General features: G+C 38.8%; 1 protein-coding gene across 3 annotated transcripts; it reads right to left on the reverse strand.

The window, feature by feature from the left end:
- Window positions 1-1,025: 1,025 nt before the first annotated feature.
- Window positions 1,026-23,579, reverse strand: LOC110153821 (protein FAM13A-like). 3 transcript variants are annotated; one of them, XM_020917745.2, is made up of 11 exons: window positions 23,088-23,579; window positions 15,453-15,669; window positions 14,820-14,961; window positions 13,726-13,807; window positions 12,392-12,597; window positions 11,306-11,389; window positions 8,971-9,066; window positions 6,530-6,613; window positions 4,014-4,210; window positions 2,613-2,714; window positions 1,026-2,124 (listed from the first exon to the last, which is right to left on the reverse strand). In XM_020917745.2, exons 1-11 carry the CDS (start codon window positions 23,257-23,259, stop codon window positions 2,001-2,003), a joined length of 1,506 nt encoding a protein of 501 aa, XP_020773404.1. In that variant the 5' UTR covers window positions 23,260-23,579; the 3' UTR covers window positions 1,026-2,000. The 3 variants fall into 3 exon arrangements, with proteins under 3 accessions (XP_020773404.1, XP_020773406.1, XP_020773405.1); XM_020917747.2 differs by lacking the exon at window positions 23,088-23,579 and adding an exon at window positions 18,812-18,881; XM_020917746.2 differs by lacking the exon at window positions 6,530-6,613 and having other exon boundaries at window positions 23,088-23,576.

The following is a 23,579-nucleotide window of genomic DNA, read 5'->3' on the forward strand; positions in this document are numbered from 1 at the left end:
GATATTTTGTGGAGGTTAATATGCTCCTTTTTCCTCTTAAAATGCCTTGACAAGACTTAATCCAAAGAACTAAGACTTAAAAGTGCTTAGAACTGTTCTTGTAGTCTACACCAGGGATGTCAAACTCATTTTGGTCCGGGGGCCGTATCCAACCTACTTTGATCCCAAAGGGGCCGGATCAGAAAACTCATTGCAATTTTTGGAGTATATATGCCATAACTTCAAATATTTGTAAAGAGAAACGCAAATCTATTACAGAAATCTTTAACTGATGAACTCTTTCTTTTACAAAATATAATATTATGAACAACCTGAAACTTTAAGAAACATGCAATTTCAACACAGTGTTTTAACATTAACCTGTATGTATTTCATAGAATTTAGTCATGTTTTTCTTTTTGCTCCTGGAACTTGGCATCTTTTAGCCTGTACAAGTGCGTCAAAATCAGGCACCATGTCCTGAGTAGCTGCTGCCTTCAGAATGTCATTCAAGTGTTTGTGTGTTGAGCTTTGTTTTATTAATGTTCATTATTGAGAAAACCTGCTCACAAAGGTAAAAACTGTAAATCTATTATTTGTAGTTGCATGTCTGTGGGCACATCAGGTTTTGACTGTGAACGGTGTGTGAAAAATTGCAAATTCTGTCTTCAGGTTTTAAAATATAATTAAAATATTTTAGTAGAAAATCAGCCGAGGGGCAGATTAAAGGTCTTGGAGGGTCATCGGTATGTTTGACACCACTGGTCTACACTGAAATGGAGCAAAGGATCATGGTCTATGTAGTTCCCTCTGTCTTTTGTTTAACTATTGCTGCACCATAACTCTTAAATTAAGCAAAGAAACTTGTGATTCGATATATTAAGATGGTCCATGATATTATTGTGAGAACTTTGACGATCCAATATCACAATATTTTGGTTATTGTTACACCTCTAGTATTGAGTATCGAGTTTAATTTTTGTACAACACATTTGAGGTAGAAAAAAAAAATCACTATTTCCAAAAATGGACACAGACCACATGAGTCAGGTCAGTAAAAATATGATTTCATTTGTGTTATATACAAAATACAATTTATACACGTTATGTACTAAAATGTACACACTCAAAAGATTTAAGTCTGCCAGTGTTAACATCGAGAAATTTACACTGATGAATCATCCATTTTGGAGAAAATAAAATTGTACTTGCTCACAGAAATGTAAACAAACACAGAAATCTATATTTACAAAGATACAGACGGAGAGGCGGGCGCGTTACTCCAGTGATTATAACAGGCTTTAGCTTATTTAAAGACGCACTCTGGAACTTTTCTGGTGGAGGGTCCGTCACCTGCTTGTCTCCATGGAAATGTTATTGCGTCGTTTGAAATGTCCCGCAGTACGGCATTAAACTAATAACGGCAAACCCCAATTACAATAAGAATTAATGTTTTTTATGGTATTTTTGAGTTTTTGAGAATCAATTAATGCAACACTGTGGAATATTCCTTCATGAAAACAAGCAGGTAGCGCACTCTCCAGCAGTAAAGTTACACGGCGCACCTTTAAGGGAAATAATACACAAAAATACACAAATATTCAGTACCGGATCATTTTGGTTCTCGTGTCTTTGGGTTGCGTCGAAAGCGTGATTCGAAAACAGTGTAAAAGTGTTCTACTACAGACAGCAAATTTACGAATACTGATTCATAAAAAATGGCGATGGCGATCTCCCTTAGAAAAATACACAACATTCATAATCTCTTTTCTTTAAGACTCGATCGTGAGAACATAACATTTGTTCTATTACAAAAAACATTGCAAGAATAAATTAGCGTTAGTAGTAGAAATGTGATTCTTTTGCTTGTGCGTGTCTCGCGTTTTCTGAAATGGCCTTGAAGCGGCAGTGAGTGGAGGAAGGTCGGTAGCCGTTTTGTGTTTTTGTTTTTCCTTCAGCCGCACCCCAGAGTTATGAAATGTAACAGTCTTTACTCGACAGTCTCTCGGTAGTTTTGCTTCTCATATGACCTTGGCGGCGTCTCTTTTGCTGATGAGGACCTCCAGCAGCCGGAGTTTGGCCTTGATGTGTTTGTATTCGTTGTATTCCACTGCCAGAGGGGAGCGGTCTTCCTTCTGAACATTCCTGCAAGACCAAGGAAATGACATAACATGAGCTGGACCAGGAAAAAAGGAGAAGGAAAAAGCAGATTTGAAGGTGCAACTTTAAGGTTGAGGGTCCGTCGCCTGGATTTATTTACATTTATTCAATTACAGGTGGTTTTATAGCTCAAAAATCGATAGAAAAGCGTGAATTCTGACTGTGAGCGGGGTCGCCTCTCCGCAGATCTAACTTGTAACTTGGTCTGAGGCACTCCGACTGCATTAAAAGTCCTTTAAAATAAAACATTTCATTTTTATTTTTATTTTTAATGTCTAAGTGAAGTTTTTTCCACTGCCTGAGACCTGAACTCTGTAACTTGGTCTACTTTGGTCTCCATGTTGATAGAAAGGTTTAAAGCCATACTACGAAACTTTCCAGACGACGCAATAACATCTCCATGGAGACCAGAATTTAATGGACCCTCCAGCAGAAAAGTTATATAGATATCGTGAGCGAGATCTTCGTCCTACCTTCCGTTTTGTCTGAAAAACTGGTCCTCGAAGTCTTTGAGGTTCTTGCGGATTCGTTTTTTCTCCTCGCGAGTCTCTTGAAGCTGCTCCACAAGTTCCTCACTGTGGAAAAAAAAAAACAAGAAGGTCACAATAAGTGTTTTGTTTTGGCCGCGCTAACTGGAGGCACTGCTCTGTCTGAAGCTCTGTTACTTCACTTAAGACTTTCACCTGAGCTTTGTTCTTACACAATCCCGACTATGAAGAACTGACTTGACCATAATAACTGCTAACTTCAGCCATAGACATACATGCAGACCCCCTCCAGTGTGATGTCAGTGGTTCATACTTTGTATTTAAAGGCCACCACCTGCTTCTGCGTCTTGTCTCCACTGATATTAGGTGTGTGCTAAAAATAATATATCAACATATCGTATCGTTTAATGTGATGATACAGTATCGATATCGTGGGCTGCTGTATGGATATATCGTCGAGTATTTTTTGGTATATTTTACTAAATTATTTTGTTACGGAGCCACAGTTTTGGTGCTTATTTAGTGGAAGGAAACTTGTTTATGCGACACACTTTGACATTTTCACTGTTTTGATGATTAAAATGTTTGTGTTTCATATGAACTTTGCACAAGAAGAAGTGGTTTAACAAAGACTTTTATTGTCACAGTCATGATTTAGCCTTTATTTTTTATTGAACCGTATCAGATTGATTTGAAATATATCAAAGTGAAAGTGCACTGTGTCGAGGAATCTGTCGTATCAGCAGCATCTTAATGATCCCCAGCCCTAATTGATATGTTATTGGATTATCTCAGGGTTCCCACTCTTTTTCACTGACAATATTTCAAAACATTTCCATGACTTTTTCATGACCTGAAGTGAATTTTCCATGTGTAGAACTGGGCTAAATATGAAATGTTAACCCTTTACACGCATGTTATGGTTTGGTTTTATAGTTTTTTTAACATTCAAAATCCTGTCAGTGCATTTATTGTCGTCTCTTTTAAACAAAAGGCTTTTAAACATTAGGACATTATGATTAAAAGAATGTTGTAGTAGCGTGAAAGAGATACTAAAATTCAATGAGTTTTCCAGGATTTCCATGACCGTGGGGACCCTGTTATTTGGAATGTTCCACTGTAGGGCATTAAACCCATCTATCCCCATGGAGACAAGTGGGTGACATCGCTGGTTAAGTTACAAATCAGATGTCATGGTAAGAATTCAAGTTTTTGTAGCAATAAAAACATCTATAATTGAATAAATGCATTAGTTCAGCGCAGTAGTTTGGTCCTGGATTAGTCCTGATTTAGACCCTGACTTGGTTTTGTCCTGGTCTATTTCAAATTCTGGTCAAGTCTAAATGATAAACAGAAATACAGACTTAGATTTTCATTAAAACTTACATAGTGGCAGAGTGGAGGTTGGACAGCCCCATGTCCGCCGAGTTCTTCGACGGCGAGAGGTCGTCCACGGGCGAAATGAACCCGTCGCCCTCCTCGTCCAGGTGGTCCATCAAACCCAGCACGGTCAGGTCGGGCTTGATCGTCATGGTAACCTGCGTCTTGGCGTCCGAGTCGTCCTCAGAGCCGTCCTCCTCCTCCTGGAAGCAAAGAGCGTGAAGAAACCCCGCGGTGAGTCTGTGTGTGTGTGCGAGTGACAGAGGGACGGACGTGGAAACGGCGTTCGCTCAGATGGTCTCAGATCCCAAACATGCGAGGTTAGTTGGTCGGTTATTAATTACCGTTGATGAAAATGCAGTTGATTCATTGAGCAGCTACGTCTACTGGTTTTTCAGACGGGTTAGCAGATTCAAAATTAAAAGTTATGACAAATTATTATAAAAACATTTCTTTTTAGACTGGCCATTCAGACTTCCTTCATATTTTTATAAAGTGAAACTGGAATTCGTCCTTAACACTTAAAACACGTAAATCTTTGGAAGAACTTTTCCCATTCAAAAGATGTAATACTTTGTTTTAAATAGTTAATCTCCATGGCAACAATCAAATTTTTTTTTTTTTTTTTTTTAAATCTGCCTTTATCAAATGATCAGTCAGACTTTTTCCACATTCAAAAATACAATATTTTGTTTTAAATAGTCAATTTCCATGGCAACAATCGCATTATTTTTTTTTTTTTAATCTGCCTTTATCAAATGATCAGTCAGGCTTTTTCCACATTCAAAATTTTTTTGTTTTAAATAGTCCTACTCCTAATTTATTAAAAATTTTCTGTGTCAAATCATCAATCCGATTTTTTCCCCATTGAAAAGATTTAATATTTTGTATTAAATAGTTAATTTCCATGGCAACGGTCCTAACATTTTTAATCTTTCTGTATCAAATCATCAGCCAGACTTTTCTTCTCATTCAAAAATACAATATTTAGTTTTAAATAAATGAAAAAAAAAAAAAAATAATAGGACTGTTGCCATGAAGATTATCTTTCTTCTGTGTCAAATCATCAATAAGACTTTTTTATATATATGTATCTATAAAATATGATATTTTGTTTTAAATAGTTAATCTCCTTGGCAACAGTCCTAATTTTTTCATCTTTCTTTATCAAATCATCAATCAGACTTTTTCCCTGATTCAAAAGATATACTATTTTGTTTTAAATTGATAATCTCCATTTTATCTCCTATTTTTTTTCTTTTTCTGTATCAAATCATTAGTAAAACTTTTTTATATATCTCAAAAATATGATATATATTTTTTTATAGTTAATTTCTATGGCAACAGTCCTATTTTTTTTTTTAATAGAATGAATCATCAGACTTTTTCCCCATTCAAGATATAATGTTTTGTTTTAAATGTCCAATTTTTTTATCGTTCTGTATCAAATCATCAGTCAGACATTTCCCCCCATTCAAAAATACAATATTTTGTTTTAAATAGATAATCTACATGGCAACAGTCCTATTTTTTCATCTTTCTTTTTCAAGTAATAAATTTTGACTATGAAATTTTCAGTAAGTAAGATGGCTAACATGTATTTCTGAGGTAGATTTACTCTGGGCATACTGCTACTGCCTCTTCAATTTTAAAACCAAAGACTTTAAACCAGATTAACCAAAGTAATCGGGTTTAAAGAGACCAGACTCATTCAATATTGTTTACCAGGAAGTGAACAAAAGCAGACGTATGGCCAGTCTAAATGAATCTAGCACCATTTGTATAGTTTGTTATAAACACCACTAAACAGGCTCGTCCAAATCACAGATCAGACGTCACAGGAGACACCAGGCAGCTACTGATTCTACTTTGTTCAAATTGAGGTTAAAACAAGGCTGCGATCCCAGACAACCAAATCAGCAAGCGGCAATCAGGTTCAGCCGAGGGTCTCTGAGCTGTAAAAACGAGGGGAGGCGTTTGGCAAGTCACCGATTCACGAGGCCTGTCACGATAACAGATTTTGAAGTAAATATAGATGATAAATTGTAATATTAAAACTAATTTATAACCCAAAAACAAATTTAAACCACAAAAACTGTTCAAAATGTAGAATATTGTTAAAAAAACGCATGAGCTGTAATAAATAAACAGCAAAATGTAGTTATAGTAGTTATTAATTCAAACTTTTACAGCTTAAAAGTGCATTGCTTGCTGCTCGTTTTTCTATGGAGATATCATTGCTCGGCTTGAAATGTTCCACAGTGTGACATTAAGCGGCTCTACTTTACATTTATTCAATTACAGGTGGTTTTAGAGCTCAAAAGAAAGGTTTAAAGCCACACTGTGAAACATTCCAGACAAAGCAATGACCTTTAAATCTTTTCATATGGCCAAAAAACTAACAAAAAGCGCACGATAAATATTGATCAACAAAAAATATAGTTCAGTTTTTTTCTTGTGATTATCGTGACAGGCCTATATTCACTACAGCTGAAAGAGCACCAGCAGCAGTGGCTCTTCACCTTTATATCATCGAAGAAGAGCGCGGTTTCGCCCTCGATAATGGGCTGAAGCAGTGGGCCTCTGCGTTTGCTGGAGGGAGAACCCTGTAGCGGTCAGTCAAAAAGGAGGAGACAAACATTTTACTCTTCTAACGTTCCTCACTGACAGGCGTTCAAGAAAACTCACTGTAGCGTTTCAATCAAAGCCTAGTCCAAGCTGGGGGTGTACCGTACGTGTATGTGTGTTTACGGTGGAATGTTCAGCAGTTACCATGGTGGCACAGCGCACACATCAGCAAACGCTAACAAAAAAGTTTTAAGATTCAAGGAAAACTCAAGGAAAAGTACAAAATGGATTTAAACAGCAGTTTGATTTTCAACAAAAAAACTTGAAAACTGTTGGCTAATGCTGGCCATCTTGTGACTGTGATGTTATCTGAGCAAAGGGTGGCCAGATTTTCAAAATAAAACACTGGGACACCCCCGGTTTAGGGTGGTTGGTAATAATAAAATTGTGAAAAGAGTGTGAAATTAAGGAAAATTTTTCGCAGAGACCTTTCATGACTAACATTTGAGTCAGTGAAGTCGCATTTTCTTTGTGTTTTGGGCATTTTTATGCAGCTTTTCTGTATTTTACTGAAACAAATGACAATTTATGCCTCTCTTTACAGTCGGCAGAGATCAGATTGGTCAAAAATAGGGAGTTCTGGGACATTTCTTGAATAAAACTGGGACAAATCAATGGTTTTGGATAAATCTGCTGGGACGGGGTAGCCTGATTCACCAGCTGGTTTCACTTTGTGGAAACCGTCTGACCTCGCAGCATTAGGATTCGACGGTAGGCGGGTAATATTTTTTTTAAACCAATCGCTGCTATTTGGTCGTGACATATGTAATGCGCCAAATCCCGTAGGAAGAAGGGCAATAGCGTCTTTCCCCTTGATAAAATTCACCAAACGTTCTCTTTGTTCTGGCTTTAAATCCTCGATCTTGGGAATTGTTGCCAACACAGAATATATGTCTTCGTCTACATCCATCTCGATGCTTTGTTTACTGTTGTGCTGCTCCACAAAAGGGACCCAGACAGGTGCTTGAGTTTGACGTCATGGCTTCACAGCTCTTCTCTTAATATCTGGTGCGCGGTCTACAACTTCTGGGATTCTTGCAAACAAGCTCAAAACTGGGACTGAGCAGGACTTGTTTAGCAGCACAAATCATCTCACATGTTGTAGTTCCAGCTAAGTTAGTTCTTTCTGGTCAAATTGTGTTAAAAAAGATCCGTCTGACTCGAGTAACAGAGCTTCAGACAGAGCGGTGCCCTCCAGTTTGCGTCACACCACTGCGCTGACGTTGACGACATCGGCTGCAAAGTATCAATGAGTGAACTTGCTGCCTTCTGCCTGGTCGTTTATTACTAAAATGGAGTCAAAGCCGTATAGAAAATCATTAAGACTCACAGTTATTGAACGCGACCCCATTACTGCGTCCGTCACTTTACACGACGTAGAAGTGCATTATGTAATCTACAGGCAACGCTGTCAATCCATAATCCACTCTTACATAATAAAATGGTTATTAAATGTAATTAATGTAAGTGTGTAATCTCCTACTTCCTGTTTTATGTGAAAACTACTGCGCTGGTACAACATTTCCAGGGGGTATGACGCTGACTGTAGGCACTGCTCCGTCTGAGGCGTTGTTAGACTTTAATCTGAGTTTTATTTTAACACAATCTGACCAGAAAGAACTAATTTATCTGGGACTACAACAAAAATTACATAAAATTACAGCCACAACAGTTTTTCTGCTAATTTTTGTTGAAAATCAAACACTTAAACAGGACCACGAACGCTCGTTTTCATCCCAGGCTCTTGAAAATGTGTTTTTAAAATCCATTTTGTCTTTTTTTTTCTTGACTTTTCAGACGATCTTAAAAGTTTGTAAGTTTTTAAGCCAACTCCCTCTGCGTCTTTTATTTATTTTACTTATTTACTGCTATTTTATGGTTTTGCTTTTGCTTGATTTTACTGTTTTTATCATCAAATTTTAGCAGTTTACCTTTTCGTTGTCGTCATTTTACGATCTCTGTGCAGCACTTTGGAAACTGCTTTGTTTGTAAAATGTGCTGTTGAAATAAAGCGGATTCAGATTGGGATTCGTTTGTGAATGTGTGCACTGTGTCTCCGTGGTAACTGCTGAACATTCCACCAGAGAGATACATGTAGAACACCGCCAGCGTGTTGTCACTACAAAGTATCTATACACAAAACATTTTATTTCTGACAACAGACTTCCATAATAATAATCTAAATAATTTAAATTGTTATTAAGTTTTGTTATGTCTTAGTTGCTTTTAATACTAGACTATAAACCAAATGGAAAATAAAGAAACAATATGATAGTGGAGAAGTTGGTCGCTATGACTCTTGGACAATAAAATAAAATAAAAATAATAAACTCACGATGACTGGGATTGTGGAGGCTCTGCACAGAATCTGCTTCACCAAACGATATCTGTCGTACAGCGGCTTCATGATCTGCCTCTCGTTTTTGGTCACCTGAAAAAAGCAAAAAAAAAACCAAAGACGAACATCTGTGAGCTCAGCGTTCATAATCAGTGATGAATGTAGTTTTATTTACATTTTAAATTAATCTGAACTCAACTTAATAAAAGAACCACGTCTGCTGATTTCCGCGTTAGAAAAGTGTAGTGGCCAGTGGGAGCCGGCGTTGCTGTAAACGTCGTCACAACAAAAGGCTTTGCACCTCTGGATAGCTTCAGATCAAGTTAGCGAGCAGAAGATCTTTTTTCACTTGTACAGAGTGACCAGACGTCCCCATTTACCCGGGACAGTCCCAGTTTAGAGCCCTGTGTCCCCTGTCCAAGCAGATTTATCCAAAACCAGTGATTTGCCACAGTTTTATACAAGAAATGTCTCTATTTTTGCACAGTTTGATCCCTGCCAACAGTAAAGAAAGGCATAAATTGTCTAGGTTATTTTGTTTTCAGTTTTGTTTAAGTAAAACTATGGAAAACACAAAGAAAATGTGACTATACTGACTCACATGTTGTCGTGAATAAGTCATGAATGGGCCAAGTGTAGAACAATTTTCTTTAATTACGCACTCGTTTAGTTTTTATGTTTCAATTTGTTTCATTCATAAAAGATGAACACAAAATAATTATGCTTCTTACATCAGTGTGAATGAAAAGGAGCAGAAAGAAGTAGAGACTTGCTTCACTATTTTATTATTACCAACCACGACTGACCCGAGGGTAGGGGTGTGCAAAAATATCAAAATATCAATATATCGTATCGTTTAATGTGATGATACAGTATCAGTATCTTGGGCTGCTGTATCGATATATCACCAAGAGTATTTTTTGGTATATTTTATTAAATTAGTTTGTTGCAGAGCTACAGTTTTGTTGCTTGTTAAGAGGAAGGAAACTCGTTTGTGCAACACATTTGACAATTTCACTTTTTTCATTATTGAAATGTTTGTGTTTCATATGAACTTTGCACAAGAAATTGGTTTAACAAAGACTTTTAGTATCACCGGCCATGATTTAGCCTTTACTTTTTATTGTACCCTGTCGAATCGATTTGAAATATATCGTAATCGAATCGAAAGTGCACTGTATCGAGGTCTGTATCGTATCGGCAACTTCTAAAGTTTGAAAATCTGTTCACCCTACACTTGTACCAAATTAAGAAAATAAAATTGAAGAACGAAATAGAGAGCAGTGGGTGGTGAAAACGGCAATATCTAGAAAATAAATGATTAAAGATTTCTCAAACACGCACAAATCTCTCCAAATACAACTCCCGAGAGGGTAAACAGTGAGTGGAAACAACTATAACACGGTAAAAAGCTCTAAAAATCGATTTTGCACAATAGGTCTGCTTTAAAACACGCTGAGCGCTAACCCAGAAAAGTTGCTGCAGTGTTCAGCCGCAGCCTTTAGAGCGTGAAGGTCACCGAACAAAGCGAAGCGCTGGATGTGACAGCGGCAGCAGCAGGGACTCCCAAAATATCCGCCCCCATTCAGTGTGGTGCTTGTACAAAAAGCATCTGCTACCAAAGTACATTTTTAAGCTCGTGTTTTTCGTACCTATTTCTAACTTCAGCTTAAAGGCAGAGTGAGGAACTTTCTGGGACGTGCCACATCAGCAGAAATTGAAAGTTAAAACCTACTTCAGAACAATCCCCAGCTGCGTTTTATGCTATTTGTAAGTTTCAGACAGACAATTCCCTCCTGATTTGAAGCTCTTTGTGAGGACATTTCTCCATTCAAAAACACATATTTTTTATTTAAGACTAAGAACAGTTGCCATAGCTCGAAACCCATGAATACTGTGGAAAATTACAGCCAAAAGCACAACATTTTTATGGAAATAAGTGCCCAAAACAAGAAGAAACTCTCCTCCAGGCCACATAAGAGTCAAGTTTGTGGAGATGAAAGCTTGACTATAACACGGAAATATGTTTTTGTATGTTTTTCTGTCAAATAAACACAACCAAAATTTAAAAAAACAACAACATACTTTTAGTTTTTGGAAATTAAGTTCTAAAAGTTCTAAAGTTATAAATAAAAGTTGCACAGTGTGGCTCTAACATGCCCTCAGCTTCGTTAATTATTCACACAAACACATACCCACTCTGGAAGCATTAGGCATCCCTGGCTTGCGATCTAGGTCACATTGCAGCGGTAAACAACATTTTTTGGGAGGCCAACATAAACGGACTGATATGTTGAGCCGCTGCCAAACGAGTGAAGGTCGCGGGACTCACCGGTCGCCCGTGGATGTTCTCGTAGTGCAGGAGAGCTTTTTGAAGAGCCACTTTTTCCGCCGCTATCTGCTCCCGAGTCATGTCCTGTACAAAAAAATAGGAAGTAATTGAGTTTGTATTCTTTCTCCGCACATTTCAGACTATTATCATCAACACTCCCTTAACTTGGAGGCACTGCTCTGTCTGAAGCTCTTAAATTAGACTTTAATCTGAGCTTTGTTTTACCCAATCTGACCAGAAAAAACAGACTGAATTGGAAAAACTACAACAGGTGAGCCGATTTGTGCTGTTAAACAAGTCCCTCTCGTGTACAATTAGTCAGCAGTTTTAGTTTAGGGTTAGTTACCGTATGTTCCGGGCTATTAGGCGCTCTGGATTATAAGGCTCACTGTCATTAAATGGTGTATTTTTGAGCTTTTTTCACAAATAAACCGCACAGGACTTTAAACGAAACACAACAGTTGGATGGGTCAGTCGGATTTTGTTTGGTGCGTTCTCGGTGACTCTGGGCTTTGTTCAGTTGTGGCGTGTAGGGAGGGTGCTGTCTGGGACCGCTGGATTGTCGGCGTGTTCACAGTGACTCAGTTGTTCAGTTGTGTCTAGAAGTGGCACATTGCACTCGCTTTTACGGTTCGTTCCTCCGTTCCGTTCCTCATCGGGGTGGAGTGATGAGTGTGTCTGTGGGTGTTTTTCGCTGCGCGGTCGCTCTCTGCTCCGTGTGTGTTTGCGTGCGCTGCGGCTTTGTAGTTTACTGAAGTCGTGCTGGGACACCCGAGTGGATTCGTGTGTAGGGTGCTCTGGATTGTGGGGCGCGCAGTCGTTTTTTGATGGGGTTGGAGGCTTAAGAGCGCGTCTAATAGCCCGGAAAATACGGTAGTCACTCTCACCTTTTTGTTGAAAATCAAACACCTAAACTCGACCAAAAACGCTTGTATCGATCAGTCTCCTCTTTAAATCCATTTTGTATTTTCTCTAGAGTATTCAGTATTCTAAAAGCTTATCGGGCTGCGTTGCGTTACATCGCCGTGGAAACCGCTGAACATCCTGCCGTACACATACACGTAGATTCTCCTCCGCAAAACGTACCTTGATGTCTTCGGGCCGGTTGACTTCGTTCCTCTTCTCTTGCAGTTTCTTCTGGATGCTCTCCAGCGTGATGTCCACCGGCGGCTTGGGGACCTTCTGCGGCTCGGGCTTCTTCTCCAGCTGGGAGCCGAAGCTTTTGGGCAGAGTGTTGCTGCGCTGGCGGGTCAGGGGTGGCAGGTCCTCCTCTGACTTCAGTATTCTGTGTTCTGGTGGTAAAGGAGTAAGGTGAGATACTGATAGTTTGCAAAAGGTGACCAGATTTTCAAAATAAAAAACTGGGACGTCCCTGGTTTGTGATGGTTGGTAATAATAAAATTATGAAACAAGTGCGTAATTAAGGCACTAATGTGAGTCTGTATAGTCACATTTTCTTTGGGTTTTTGTCATTTTTAAGCAGCTTTTTTGTATTCTATAGGGATATAACAATAACCGAAATCGAAACAAACCGAAATCAAAATATCGTGATATCGTATCAGTCTCTCAATAACATCGTGGGCCGTCACAATATATCGAATTACTTTCTCTTTGCTTAAATTCATTGTTTTGGTGCAGCTAAAACAGCTAAAAGAAAGGAGGGAACTACATAGACCATGATCCTTTGCTCTGTTTCAGTCCAATTAAATGACTTATCAAGCACTTTCAGATCTTAACTCTTTGGTTTGTGACAGAACCAAAGGCTTGTCAAGACATTTTTAAAGAAAAAAGTTGTATATTCACAATGATGACATGCATATAGTGAAAATATCGTACAGAAGAGTTTGGATATTGTTACATCCTGAATATTTTAACTCAAGAAATGACAATGTATGCCTCTCTTTACTGTCGGCAGGGATCAGATTGGTCAAAAATAGGGACATTTCTTGTATAAAATTGGGACAAATCAATGGTTTTGGATAAATTCACTGGGACAGGGGACACAGGGCTCAAAACTTGGACTGCCCCGGGTAAGCAGGGACGTTTGCAGCTTAATTTGTGCTTTATCTGAACAAAATCTGACCATAAAGCTACAACAGGTGAGCTGATTTGTGCATTTAAACACGTTTCTCACACATAAAATCACAGTCATTCTCACCTTTTTGCTGAGTATCAAACTCCTAAACAGAACCGTGAACGCTCGTATTGGTCACAGGTTCCTAAAAATGTTTTGTTTAAATCCGTTTTGCATTTTTTTCTTGAGTTTTCAGACCATCTTAAACCTTTTTTGGTCTGTGTTTTCTACTGTGTACATTAGGTCACCATGGTAATTCCAAAACATTGCACCATTTGAGATACACACCCCCGGCATGATGTCACTGCAAAGTAAATTATATACGACTGAGAGAACGTATTTTTACCTTTCAGCATTTTGCGTAGTTTGGACAGTTCCGTGACCCATCTGAGGACTTCTGGGTTTGCAGCTTTGTCACTGTGCGAAGGCTGCAGGAAGAAAACCAAACAAAGGGTTACTTTCTAAATTAAATACTAAATAAAATCACAATAGCTAGACCTGTTCTTACAAGCACAGACTTAGAACTCCTCCAATTTAAAGCTGCACTGCGTAACTTTTCTGGAGAGGGTCCGCAACATGGAGACGTATTAAACTAATACTAATAATTATTCGACTACAGGTGCTATTTATCGCGCAAAAAATCTTAAAAAACATCCATTCTTAATGTCAGTGGGGTTGCCTCTCCACAAATCTAACCTGTAATTTGGCTCGCGAGTCTCCGTGGAGATACTGCGGAACATTTTAGGCACATCTCCATGGAGACAAGCAGACGACAGACGCTTTAACTGTACGCTAAAGTAAATATTTATTTTAATCTGGCAATGCGACTCAGCCCTGTTTTTTCCTGCTCTAAAAATTATTTATCGTGCGTTATAAAAAAGCCACTTAGCCAATTACTTTCAACTACTTATTTTTAGTATCTGTTTTTTTCCTGTCCTAAATTTTAGATTTGTTGTGTGTTATATAAGAGCCACTTTCTTGCTCCTTGAAACTCAACCAACACCGACAAACCCCAGTCTGTTTCCTCGTATGGAACAGCTCAGCCTGACGTCTTAATGGTTTGTCTGTTCTTTTGCCCTTCAGGCGGGTCAAGTGGCGGTACAAAATGACATTTAAAGGTGCATTGTGTAACTTTTCTGGTGGTGGGGCTGTCAGATGTTTTCTCCACGGAGCTGTTATTGCTTTGTCTGGAATGTTTCATAATATGGTTTTACAGTTTTTATCCTCATGGAGACCAAACAGTAGAATGTCTTGTTGTTTTTCTAAGTATTTTTGAGCTCTAAAACCACCTCTAATTGAATAAATGTAAAGTAGAGCTGTTTAATGTCACACCGTGGAACATTCCAGGCAATGGCATATCCATAAAAACATGCAGGTGACGTTAAACCAAAAAGTTACGTAGTGCACCTTTAAGACAACATGGCGCTTGCCCAGACCTACCCTGTACTTTCTCTCCTCTTCAAACTTCTCCTCGAATCTGTGGATCTTTTTCTTCAGGACGTGAATCCTCTTCGTGAGCTGAGCCGAAGTCAGCTCCTCCTTCTCATCGTCGCAGGAGCCAAGAGACGAACTCCGCCTCCGACTAAAAGGGACAAATTTCACGCGTTAAACTACAATTTAAAGCAAAACTATTACACAAAATCAAAATTTTTAGAGCTTTTAACCATGTTATAATTGTTTCCTCTTCTCATTTACCCTCCTGAAGTTGTATTTGGAGTGATTCTTGCATGTTTGAGTAATCTAGTTACTCCTGTTTTGCTCCAATCCACCGGTACACGTGCACTTCTCTGTTCTTACATTTATTCTCCAGTTAAATTTTAAATCGGTAATACACATGAGATCTGGCAGCGCTGCGTAGTTATTGTGGTACAAATGAAAAAAAATAGCCAGTGTGATGAGCAGCTATACATAACTCACTCCCCTAACTTTAATTTCATCGTTTTAGAACCATATTGCGATTTAAAATGTCCGAATTATGACATAATGGTCTATGGATGTCATAGATTATAACTTTACAGCAGACACAAGCACAATACGCCTTCTTTTAAACTTACTGAATTACTTTCTGTTTACCTGACGAATGAGTGTGCGTTGGGCGGAGATGGGGGCACTTCCGTATCTTCTAAGTACTGCTGCCCGTGCCCGTAGGCGTAGAATCGGGGGGACACCATGGGGTCGCTGTCCTCGTCCAGCAGCTGTCGAATGAGCCGCCCGCCGTCGCGAGGGGACAGCCGGGCCTCCTCTCTGTCCATGCTCTCTCTCTGCAGAAGGGGGTAGGCTGGGACGGGCTCTGGGAAAAAAACCCACAAACCACGATCTGCTTTAAAACGGGACTAAAAACACAGAATCTCTGCCCACAAACACATTTCAAACAGAGTTATTAAACTGGGGAATACCTGGAGGACTAAAAAGGAGAAGGGGCGGCATCTGGGGGTAAAAGGAACAGTGTGATTGGACTAACAGGTATCAGAAACTCCTAGCTGTAATCAGGGCAGTCATATGTGATGTCATGTAGTACTTGAGGCCATTGAAGGCAGCACAGACTGAACACAACGCTGCAAATTTACCTAGTTTGAGCTAAAACTGCTCAAAAATATGACAAAGAACTGTAGATAATGCTATTAAAACACCATATTTAGACTTATTTGACTAATTATAAAAATGTATCAAGTAATGTGTAATGTAAAATAAAAATAAATGTAGAAAAATATCGTAATACAAATATATCTCACGCAGTTTAGTAGCAAAAAAGTTGAGTTAATGTTCAGTTCCTCCACCAAGCTAGTGTGCAAGCGAGTAAATTAGCAACAAGAAGAACGAATTTAATGCAAGCCAAGTTATCCATTAACATGCAAATTAAGTAACGTGCTTCCAGTTCAGATTTTCCAATTACTGGGTCACTATTGCATAACTCTTATTGGGTGTGGCAAGTGGCATTTTCATTTGGCCTACATTTTGCCTCGACATGTATCTGGGTTTGGATCTGGGACACGAACGTTTGCATTTGGAATTTGACGTTGAAAAATTACAAGACTTTTTAAATGGATATTCGTCATCGCGTGTTAAATATCTAGGCTAAATTAAAGGTCCTGTATTACACAAACTGACTTTTATGAGTTTTAAGGCGTGTTGTAATGCTGTTATCTCATCAAAAATCTACCTGGAGTTGTGTTTTGTTTCATTCACACATGTTTGAGTGACACTTTTTGAGAGAAAACAGCCTAAATATGCGGGATTTGTGCGTTATGGATGTGTGAATGAAACAATACACAACTCTTGGCATGTTTTTGAAGAGGAAATATTATAAAATCACATAATATTGGCCCTATAAAAGCAAAAACAAATGATTTAAGTGAAAAAGCAAACTAACTCTTGGAAGTCATAAATACAAATGGGGAAACAGTACTTCCTTTGGGCCTTTGCGCTTGCACATTTTGTTCTCGAAGTCTCTCTCTTGGTAGTCTGGTAATAATTATGTTTAGTTAAAATAGCTCCACAGATACCCTTGACGGTCCCTAGCTATTAATAAAGTTGGATAATGTGAGGCTACGACCCTTGCGAAAGATGTTACAGTAATTTCACAGACATATCCAGCTTTTCAAGGATACGAACGGAGAGGCCGGTCGTGGAGCAGCTCAGGGTTACGACGGAGGGAGGGGGGGGGAATCTTTGAGAAAACAACCGCACATGTGGCTTTGGCGGCTTGGTGTGAGCTGTCTGGTAGGTTTCATGGAAAATTAGCGCTGGTAACTCCACACTGGGAGACGCTACAAGGTGAACCCCGAATGCAAAACAAACCCCAGAACGAGATATTCCAAGTAAACAGTTGAGATGTTGTGAAAATACGCAGCCAGTCTAAATGGTGCCCAGTGCGTATTTGTGTTAGCGGCGGGGAGCGCGGGGTCTGTACGGGAAGCGACTTAGCTCAGATTCCAGCTCTGGTTAGTCCCCTCTTATACTTTCAGCTACGTGCGCTTTCTCACTGTGCAGGTGAGAACACAAAGATATCGAAAAATCTATATGTGGCGATACTACATTCGAAGGTACAGTATCGATATCGCGGGCTGCAGTTTCGATATATACCGCCAGGAGTGTTATTTTTTGGCATTTTTTAGGATTTTTTTAGTGACCACATGACGATTTTGTTGCTTATTTAGTGGAAGGAAGCTTGTTTATGTAATACACTTGGCTTTTGTTTGTTTGTTTATTTCGACCATGCATAGAAATAACAGTATAAATCATATATTCACTGTTTTGAGGATTAAAATCAAAAACATATATCTCTGTTTTGTTTGTTTTTTTGTTGCCATGTTCTACAGATATTATCAATGGCAATAATATAGAGTGGATTTTATCAAAGCTGCTTGATCAAAATTTGACATCATTTCACAGGCCATGATTTTGGAAATTCTTGTTGAAATAACCTAAAATTTTCACAGAATGTACTGAACAAAATAACAAAACATTATATATTGTTGTATTTTTGTTCTGTTTTCAGGTTGAGCCATGCCGTTCACTCCCAAAGAGAAGTCATTTTGTGTCTTGGAATACGCTTGCACACGTACGTAATCCTTTTAACTCTGGTAATTTTTGGTACCAATTCCAAATTTGTTTGCCAATTGGTGAAGTTTTTCCAAAATTTGCATTGAAGTCACGCTGTACAGTCTTGGGTCACTGTGTGCGAGCAGATTCCAAAACGCAAAATGACTTCTCTTTGGGAGTGAAAGGTTCAACCTGAAAACAGAACAAAAATAAAACATTAAATATAAAATCTTGATCCGTTTCTATACATTCTGTGAAAATTTGAAGTAATTTCAACGAGAAATGCCAAAATTACTGACCTGCGAGATTATGCAAAAGTTTTTGTGACACCCTGTATTATTTAGATAGTAGTAAAATACATTTAGCTTTTAAAAATATTTCTATAAAAAGAGAAAAACCGAAAGCCTAAGACCACTTTTTAAAATCACACTTAGCTGTTTTTGGAAATGAATTGTTGAGATGTATTTTACTTTGCACAAGTAGGTTTAACAAAGAAATATTGTCGCTAAAATGTATTCGATTCTTGAAAAAAACAGCAAAATATCGATTATAGCACGTATCGCCATATTGTGAGCCATATCGAATCGTGCGGGACCCTGTGATCCCCGGCTTTTATGTCTCCTCCTGAAGGCCCATTACGTGCTCACCGCTAAACCTAAGTCTCCCTGGCATTTGTAAATTAATCCTTTAAATCAAGTTCTCGCCGATCGTCGCTCCAGATTAGACTAATAAAACAAAACATGCCTCTTTCTTTGCCATTTCACTAAAGGTTGCTGTTAGCGTTGCCATGCAGAGCGAGGGAGAAAACAATAAGAAAGGAAAAGGGAAAAAACAGGAACTCCGTAGCTTGACAAAGATGCATGTGTCAGCATTCACTCGCGCTAACTCACCATCGCAACAACTTGAATAGAAAATGCGTTTGAAATCAAGAGAAGGCGAGTTCATAAAGGCAGGATCTAAGGAGAGGAGAGAGAAAGCAACAGGACAGATTGAATTACTAGAAAGAAACAAAGAAGTGAGGCCCGCTTAAAGGTCCGATATTACACGAAATGGATTCTTGTGAGCTTCGGGACGTGATATAAAGCTGCTTAAAAACAAATCCGAAGTTGTGTTTTGTTTCATTCACACATTAGTTTGTTTAACAGCTACATTTTACCTTTCGTTCAGTAGAGATTGGCAATTCCGGGGCTGAAATTATCCAAATGATCCCACTGTTTTCGCCTAAAAATGCAAAGTTTGCGCGTGCGAATGAAACGAAACGCGACTCCAGGTACGTTTACGACAAGGAAACGTTATAACATAGATCATAAAGTCATGTAATATGGGCCCTTCAAGCGGCACCCTTGATGGACAGACACTCGAGAAAGGCTGGCGTCGTTTCCAAATGTCTGTACAGTTGGCAGCCGTGCACGGGCAGAGGAGCGGAGAACATCACCCCCCCCGAAGTGTTGGCACAATGTGTACTAGGACAAAGGTCTTTTAAAAGCTCTACTACAGTAACACGTACTCCCACCACCTTCCAAAAATACCGTAAGTAGTGAAGTACGGGCTGCTGTGCTGGTTGCAGTTACTGATAGGCCTGTCACGATAATCACTACGTCGACTTCTTGAAAGCTAGTGAGATATTATTTTAGGTTCAATAATGATCGTGTGTATTTTTCTTTGCAATAACGGGTCGATTTTTCATTGTAATACCATAAGACTTGAGCTGTAGAGGTTCTAAGAAGTAACTTAATATTGTAATTCTGCTATTTATTTGTTGTCGCTCTTGTTAATTACTATATTGACTTCAATATATGAAAGTTAGAACAGTATATTTTTGTGTTCATTATTTGCTGTGTGTACTTTTTCTGTGCAATAATGTGGAGATTTTTGTTATTTTCATTGCAATACCGTAAGATTTGAGCTGTAGAGGCTTAAAAAAGTTACTTATTATTATAATTCTCAATGCCCACTATAATCACTTGACTTCAATATATGAGGATTGAATATGTAACTTAATATTATAATAATTATTGGTTCAATCTGCTGTTTTATTTGTTGTAGCTCTCAAAAATTACTATATTGACTTATCGTTCTATAGATGAAAGCCGGAACTATATATTTTTGTGTTCAGTATTCGTTGTGTGTACTTTTTCTTTCAATACTGGGGATATTTTTGCTATTTTCGTTGTAAAACCATAAGTTTTAAGCTGTAAAGGACTGAAAAAGTAATTAAATATTATAATAATTGTTAATCCATTCTGTTATTTATTTGTTGTGGCTCTTGATAATTACTGTACTAACTTATTGCTCAATATATGAAATCTGGAATCTGAAACAATACATTTTTGTGTTCAGTATTTGTTGTTGTGTGGATTTTTCTTTGCAATAATGTGGAGATTTTTGCTGTAATATCATATGATTTGAGTCGTAGAGGGTTGAAAAAGTAACTCAATATTATAATACTTTATTTGTTGTAGCTACTATAATTACTTTAATGACTTATTGTTTTATAGATGAAAGCTGGAACTACATATTTTTCTGTGTCGAGTGTATTTTTCTGTACAATAATGTGGAGATTTTTGTTATTTTCTTTGTAATACTATAAGATTTAAGCTGTAGAGGGTGGAATAAGTAGTATAGATATGTATTTGTAGTGCATTTTGAAAGTTATCTCGCAAATTAAGTAGTGTTTTTAATTCAGCTTTTTTCAATTTCTGCATATCCTTTCCTACCCTTGTTGTTGGGTGTAATAATATTATAATTATTGCTTCATTTTGCTATTTATTTATTGCAGCTCAGGCCTTTTAATGATACTTTCCAGGAACTATCTGCTTTATTGTTGCTGTGTCAAAGGCATAAAGTAGTTTCAGTATTATTTTTATGGCTCGGTGCTTCAGGATCTGTAATCGTGACAGGCCTAGTAACAGACAAGCAAACTCCTGATTCATTTTAGCAATTTCTACGCTTGCTCAGGCCCGTGGACAGAAATTTTGGGGGAATTCTGGGCCCCTAAAACCCTGGGGCCCGGGACAAGAAGCCCCTTTGTCCCCCCTCGGTGTTTACTGCCCTGCTTGTGCTATGCAAAAGCTGCTGTGCTATGCTAATGCAGTCCGTCATGGTCGATCGAAGCAGTGGTTCCTATGAGGTCATCTGTGTTATGGGGACATGGTGTACAACAGGAAGGAGATGAGAAGGAGACACAAGAGCGAGGAAACCACCAGAGGAAAAGAAACTATAACAGTGAGCCTGCAGACGCCTACACAATAACAAAGTGTTCTAGTCTAGTTTCTTTTTTTAGAACTGCTACATGTGTTATAGCCTAAATACAGATGGTATAGTTTTGGGTACTGCTTTTCAGAGTCAGAAATGTGCTTTTTGTGCAGAATTTTAAACAGGAAAGATAGCAGCTTGATTCCAAGTTTAAAGTTCAATAGATCTAGAAGAACTGTGAGCTAAAAATATTACAAACTTGACTAGTATCTCAGCATTCCCACCAGTTCCATTTGTTATACCACAGTAATCCAATTATTTTCCTGATATTGATTAATCTCAAGTTTCAATTTTGTGTCTTACATCAACAAATAAATAAAAATCCAAATGTTTTCCAAATTAATTTCCTGAACATAAACAATACAGGCTTTTAATCAGTGCCATTTACCACAAAAAATGTCAAATTTCCACATAAACCACAAGCTTTCACTGAAAAACTGGCAGCTTGGTTAAAAAAACAACATATTTTGCCCATATTTTTTCATATTATAGCAGATTTGGTTGCGTAATTTAATGACATTTTTGCAGCATGTAGGTCACAACTTGGATTAAAACTAGAAAGTTGTTTGCACGGTGCAGCCTGCCCTTCCCATGCTCTGTTTTCGCGTTATCGCCTGTGGCCACTAGAGAGCTCTATAAATCACAAATTCCTCTTTTTCTCCCAGCCCCAAGCATGAGGCTGTGAACTTCTGCAGCATGAAATATTTCCAACGCAACAGGAAGCTTTCACCTCACCGCTGCTTAAACGAATATAGCAAGAGGACAATATTTCACCTAGATACAGACTTCGCCACGTGCTTTGCCCTTTAATCGCAAAGAACCTGTCTGTTGTCATTCCAGCCAGCTATTTGATTTCACTTATTAAATGCTACGCGGACATCCTCCTCCCTCGACACACAATGTTGCAATGTCCAAATAGAACAATCGCAGTAGTCGATGCTTTGTGCACTGCTTTTTTTGCATAAACAAACACACTGACATTAAAGATTCACGAGAGAAGATAAGAAACCGCATGAGAACTGTCATCTCTCTAGTGAATTATGTTTGATCGTGTGCACGTACAAGTTAAATCCTTCGCCGACAAGTTGGTGTGGAAAATTCGAGAGCTTAGAGGTGCCTTTTCTGGTGGAGGGTCTGTCAAATGCTTTTCTCCACGGAGGTGTTATTGCTTTGTCTGGAATGTTTCACAGCATGGTATTAAAGCTTTCTGTCTTTACCAAACCGTCTGTGCAGGGGCAGTCAGAATGCATGTTTTTCTAGGTATTTTTGAGCTCTAAAACCACCTGTAATTGAATAAATGTAAGGAAGAGCTGTTTCATATCATGCTGCGGAACATTCCAGGCAGAGCAATGACATGTCAGTAGAAACAAGCAGGTGACGGACCCATATAAAAATCTGAGTCAGTAAAATGCAACTGGGCTTATCATGCGTGCATTTAATGATTGATCCTGGCTGAGAGTAGCAACAGCGGTCAATTCTATTCGTAACTAAACTTTGGAAAGGAAAAAACAAATGAAAAGAGCTGGAATAACTACTGAACTGTAGCACAGGGCAGTGCCAAAAACACACATGAGAGGCCCATGTGGGATCACTTAACAGATGCAAAACAACAAGCTGGCGAAGTAGCTGTATCAAATTGGCCAGACAGTACACAAGCACGCGCCCACATTAAAGACTCTGCAGAAGTTAAGAGGATCTATTGAAATTAAAGACGCACACAGCCAGTTGCATCAGTAAAAAAAAATATATATAAAATAATCAAAACAGACAGCTGAGAGCCATGTGCAAATATTCCAGCGTTGGTGTGACGATGCAATATTTCTATTGAACAAATCTCAAAATGGAAACACAGTGCAAAACATGAACAAAAACCAAGTAGCCATGTGATAGCCTGAAGCTGCCTCGCCTCACCTCCCCAACTGTTTTCCTCGGTCAGAGCTGTCAGGTCCAATCGGGGCACGTCCTCGCAGCCAGACTTCTCGCAATCCGGGTCGGCGCCTCCTCCTCCGCCCACGCCGACCCTCCCCGTATCGCAGGTGACGGGAGACTCCTGTATCTTCATTCTTAGCGTCTGCACAACCATGAGAGTAGAAATGGTGAAATAGTGGTTTCAACTGTGAAAGCTCAGAGTCTACAGTGTCAGGGCTGGGAGCAAGACACACTCTTTAAGTTGGGTCTCACACTCTCCCCCTCCTGCCACGCAAGCCCGGCCCTCGCGGAGTGGGCGGGGCCTCGTTTCCGATTGGTCGGCCGGTTTTGGCCAGAGCAAACGCCCATTTTCTGTCTGCGAGTGTGTATGCAGGGAGGGGGAGTGGTCAGAGCATGCCTATTTTTTTTTCTTTTTTTTTCTTTTTGGTAGAATCCCTCACTTATTCCACCCTCCCTTCTTCCTGCTTGTTTCTG

This window comes from Boleophthalmus pectinirostris, unplaced genomic scaffold (genome assembly GCF_026225935.1).
Source record: "Boleophthalmus pectinirostris isolate CB_2022bp ecotype Guang Dong unplaced genomic scaffold, ASM2622593v1 HiC_scaffold_22, whole genome shotgun sequence".
NCBI classification, from domain to species: Eukaryota; Metazoa; Chordata; class Actinopteri; order Gobiiformes; family Gobiidae; genus Boleophthalmus; species Boleophthalmus pectinirostris.

What these genes read in the sequence shown, in the direction of transcription:
- LOC110153821 (XM_020917745.2), bottom strand. Translation starts at nt 23,259, where the DNA reads ATGGTTGTGCAGACGCTAAGAATGAAGATACAGGAGTCTCCCGTCACC. An exon ending in CGAGGAAAACAGTTGGGGAG is followed by an intron (nt 15,670 to 23,087) that starts GTGAGGCGAGGC and finishes TTTTTTTCCCAG; the next exon opens with AGCCCGTCCCAGCCTACCCC. An exon ending in AAGAGGAGAGAAAGTACAGG is followed by an intron (nt 13,808 to 14,819) that starts GTAGGTCTGGGC and finishes TTCTTCCTGCAG; the next exon opens with CCTTCGCACAGTGACAAAGC.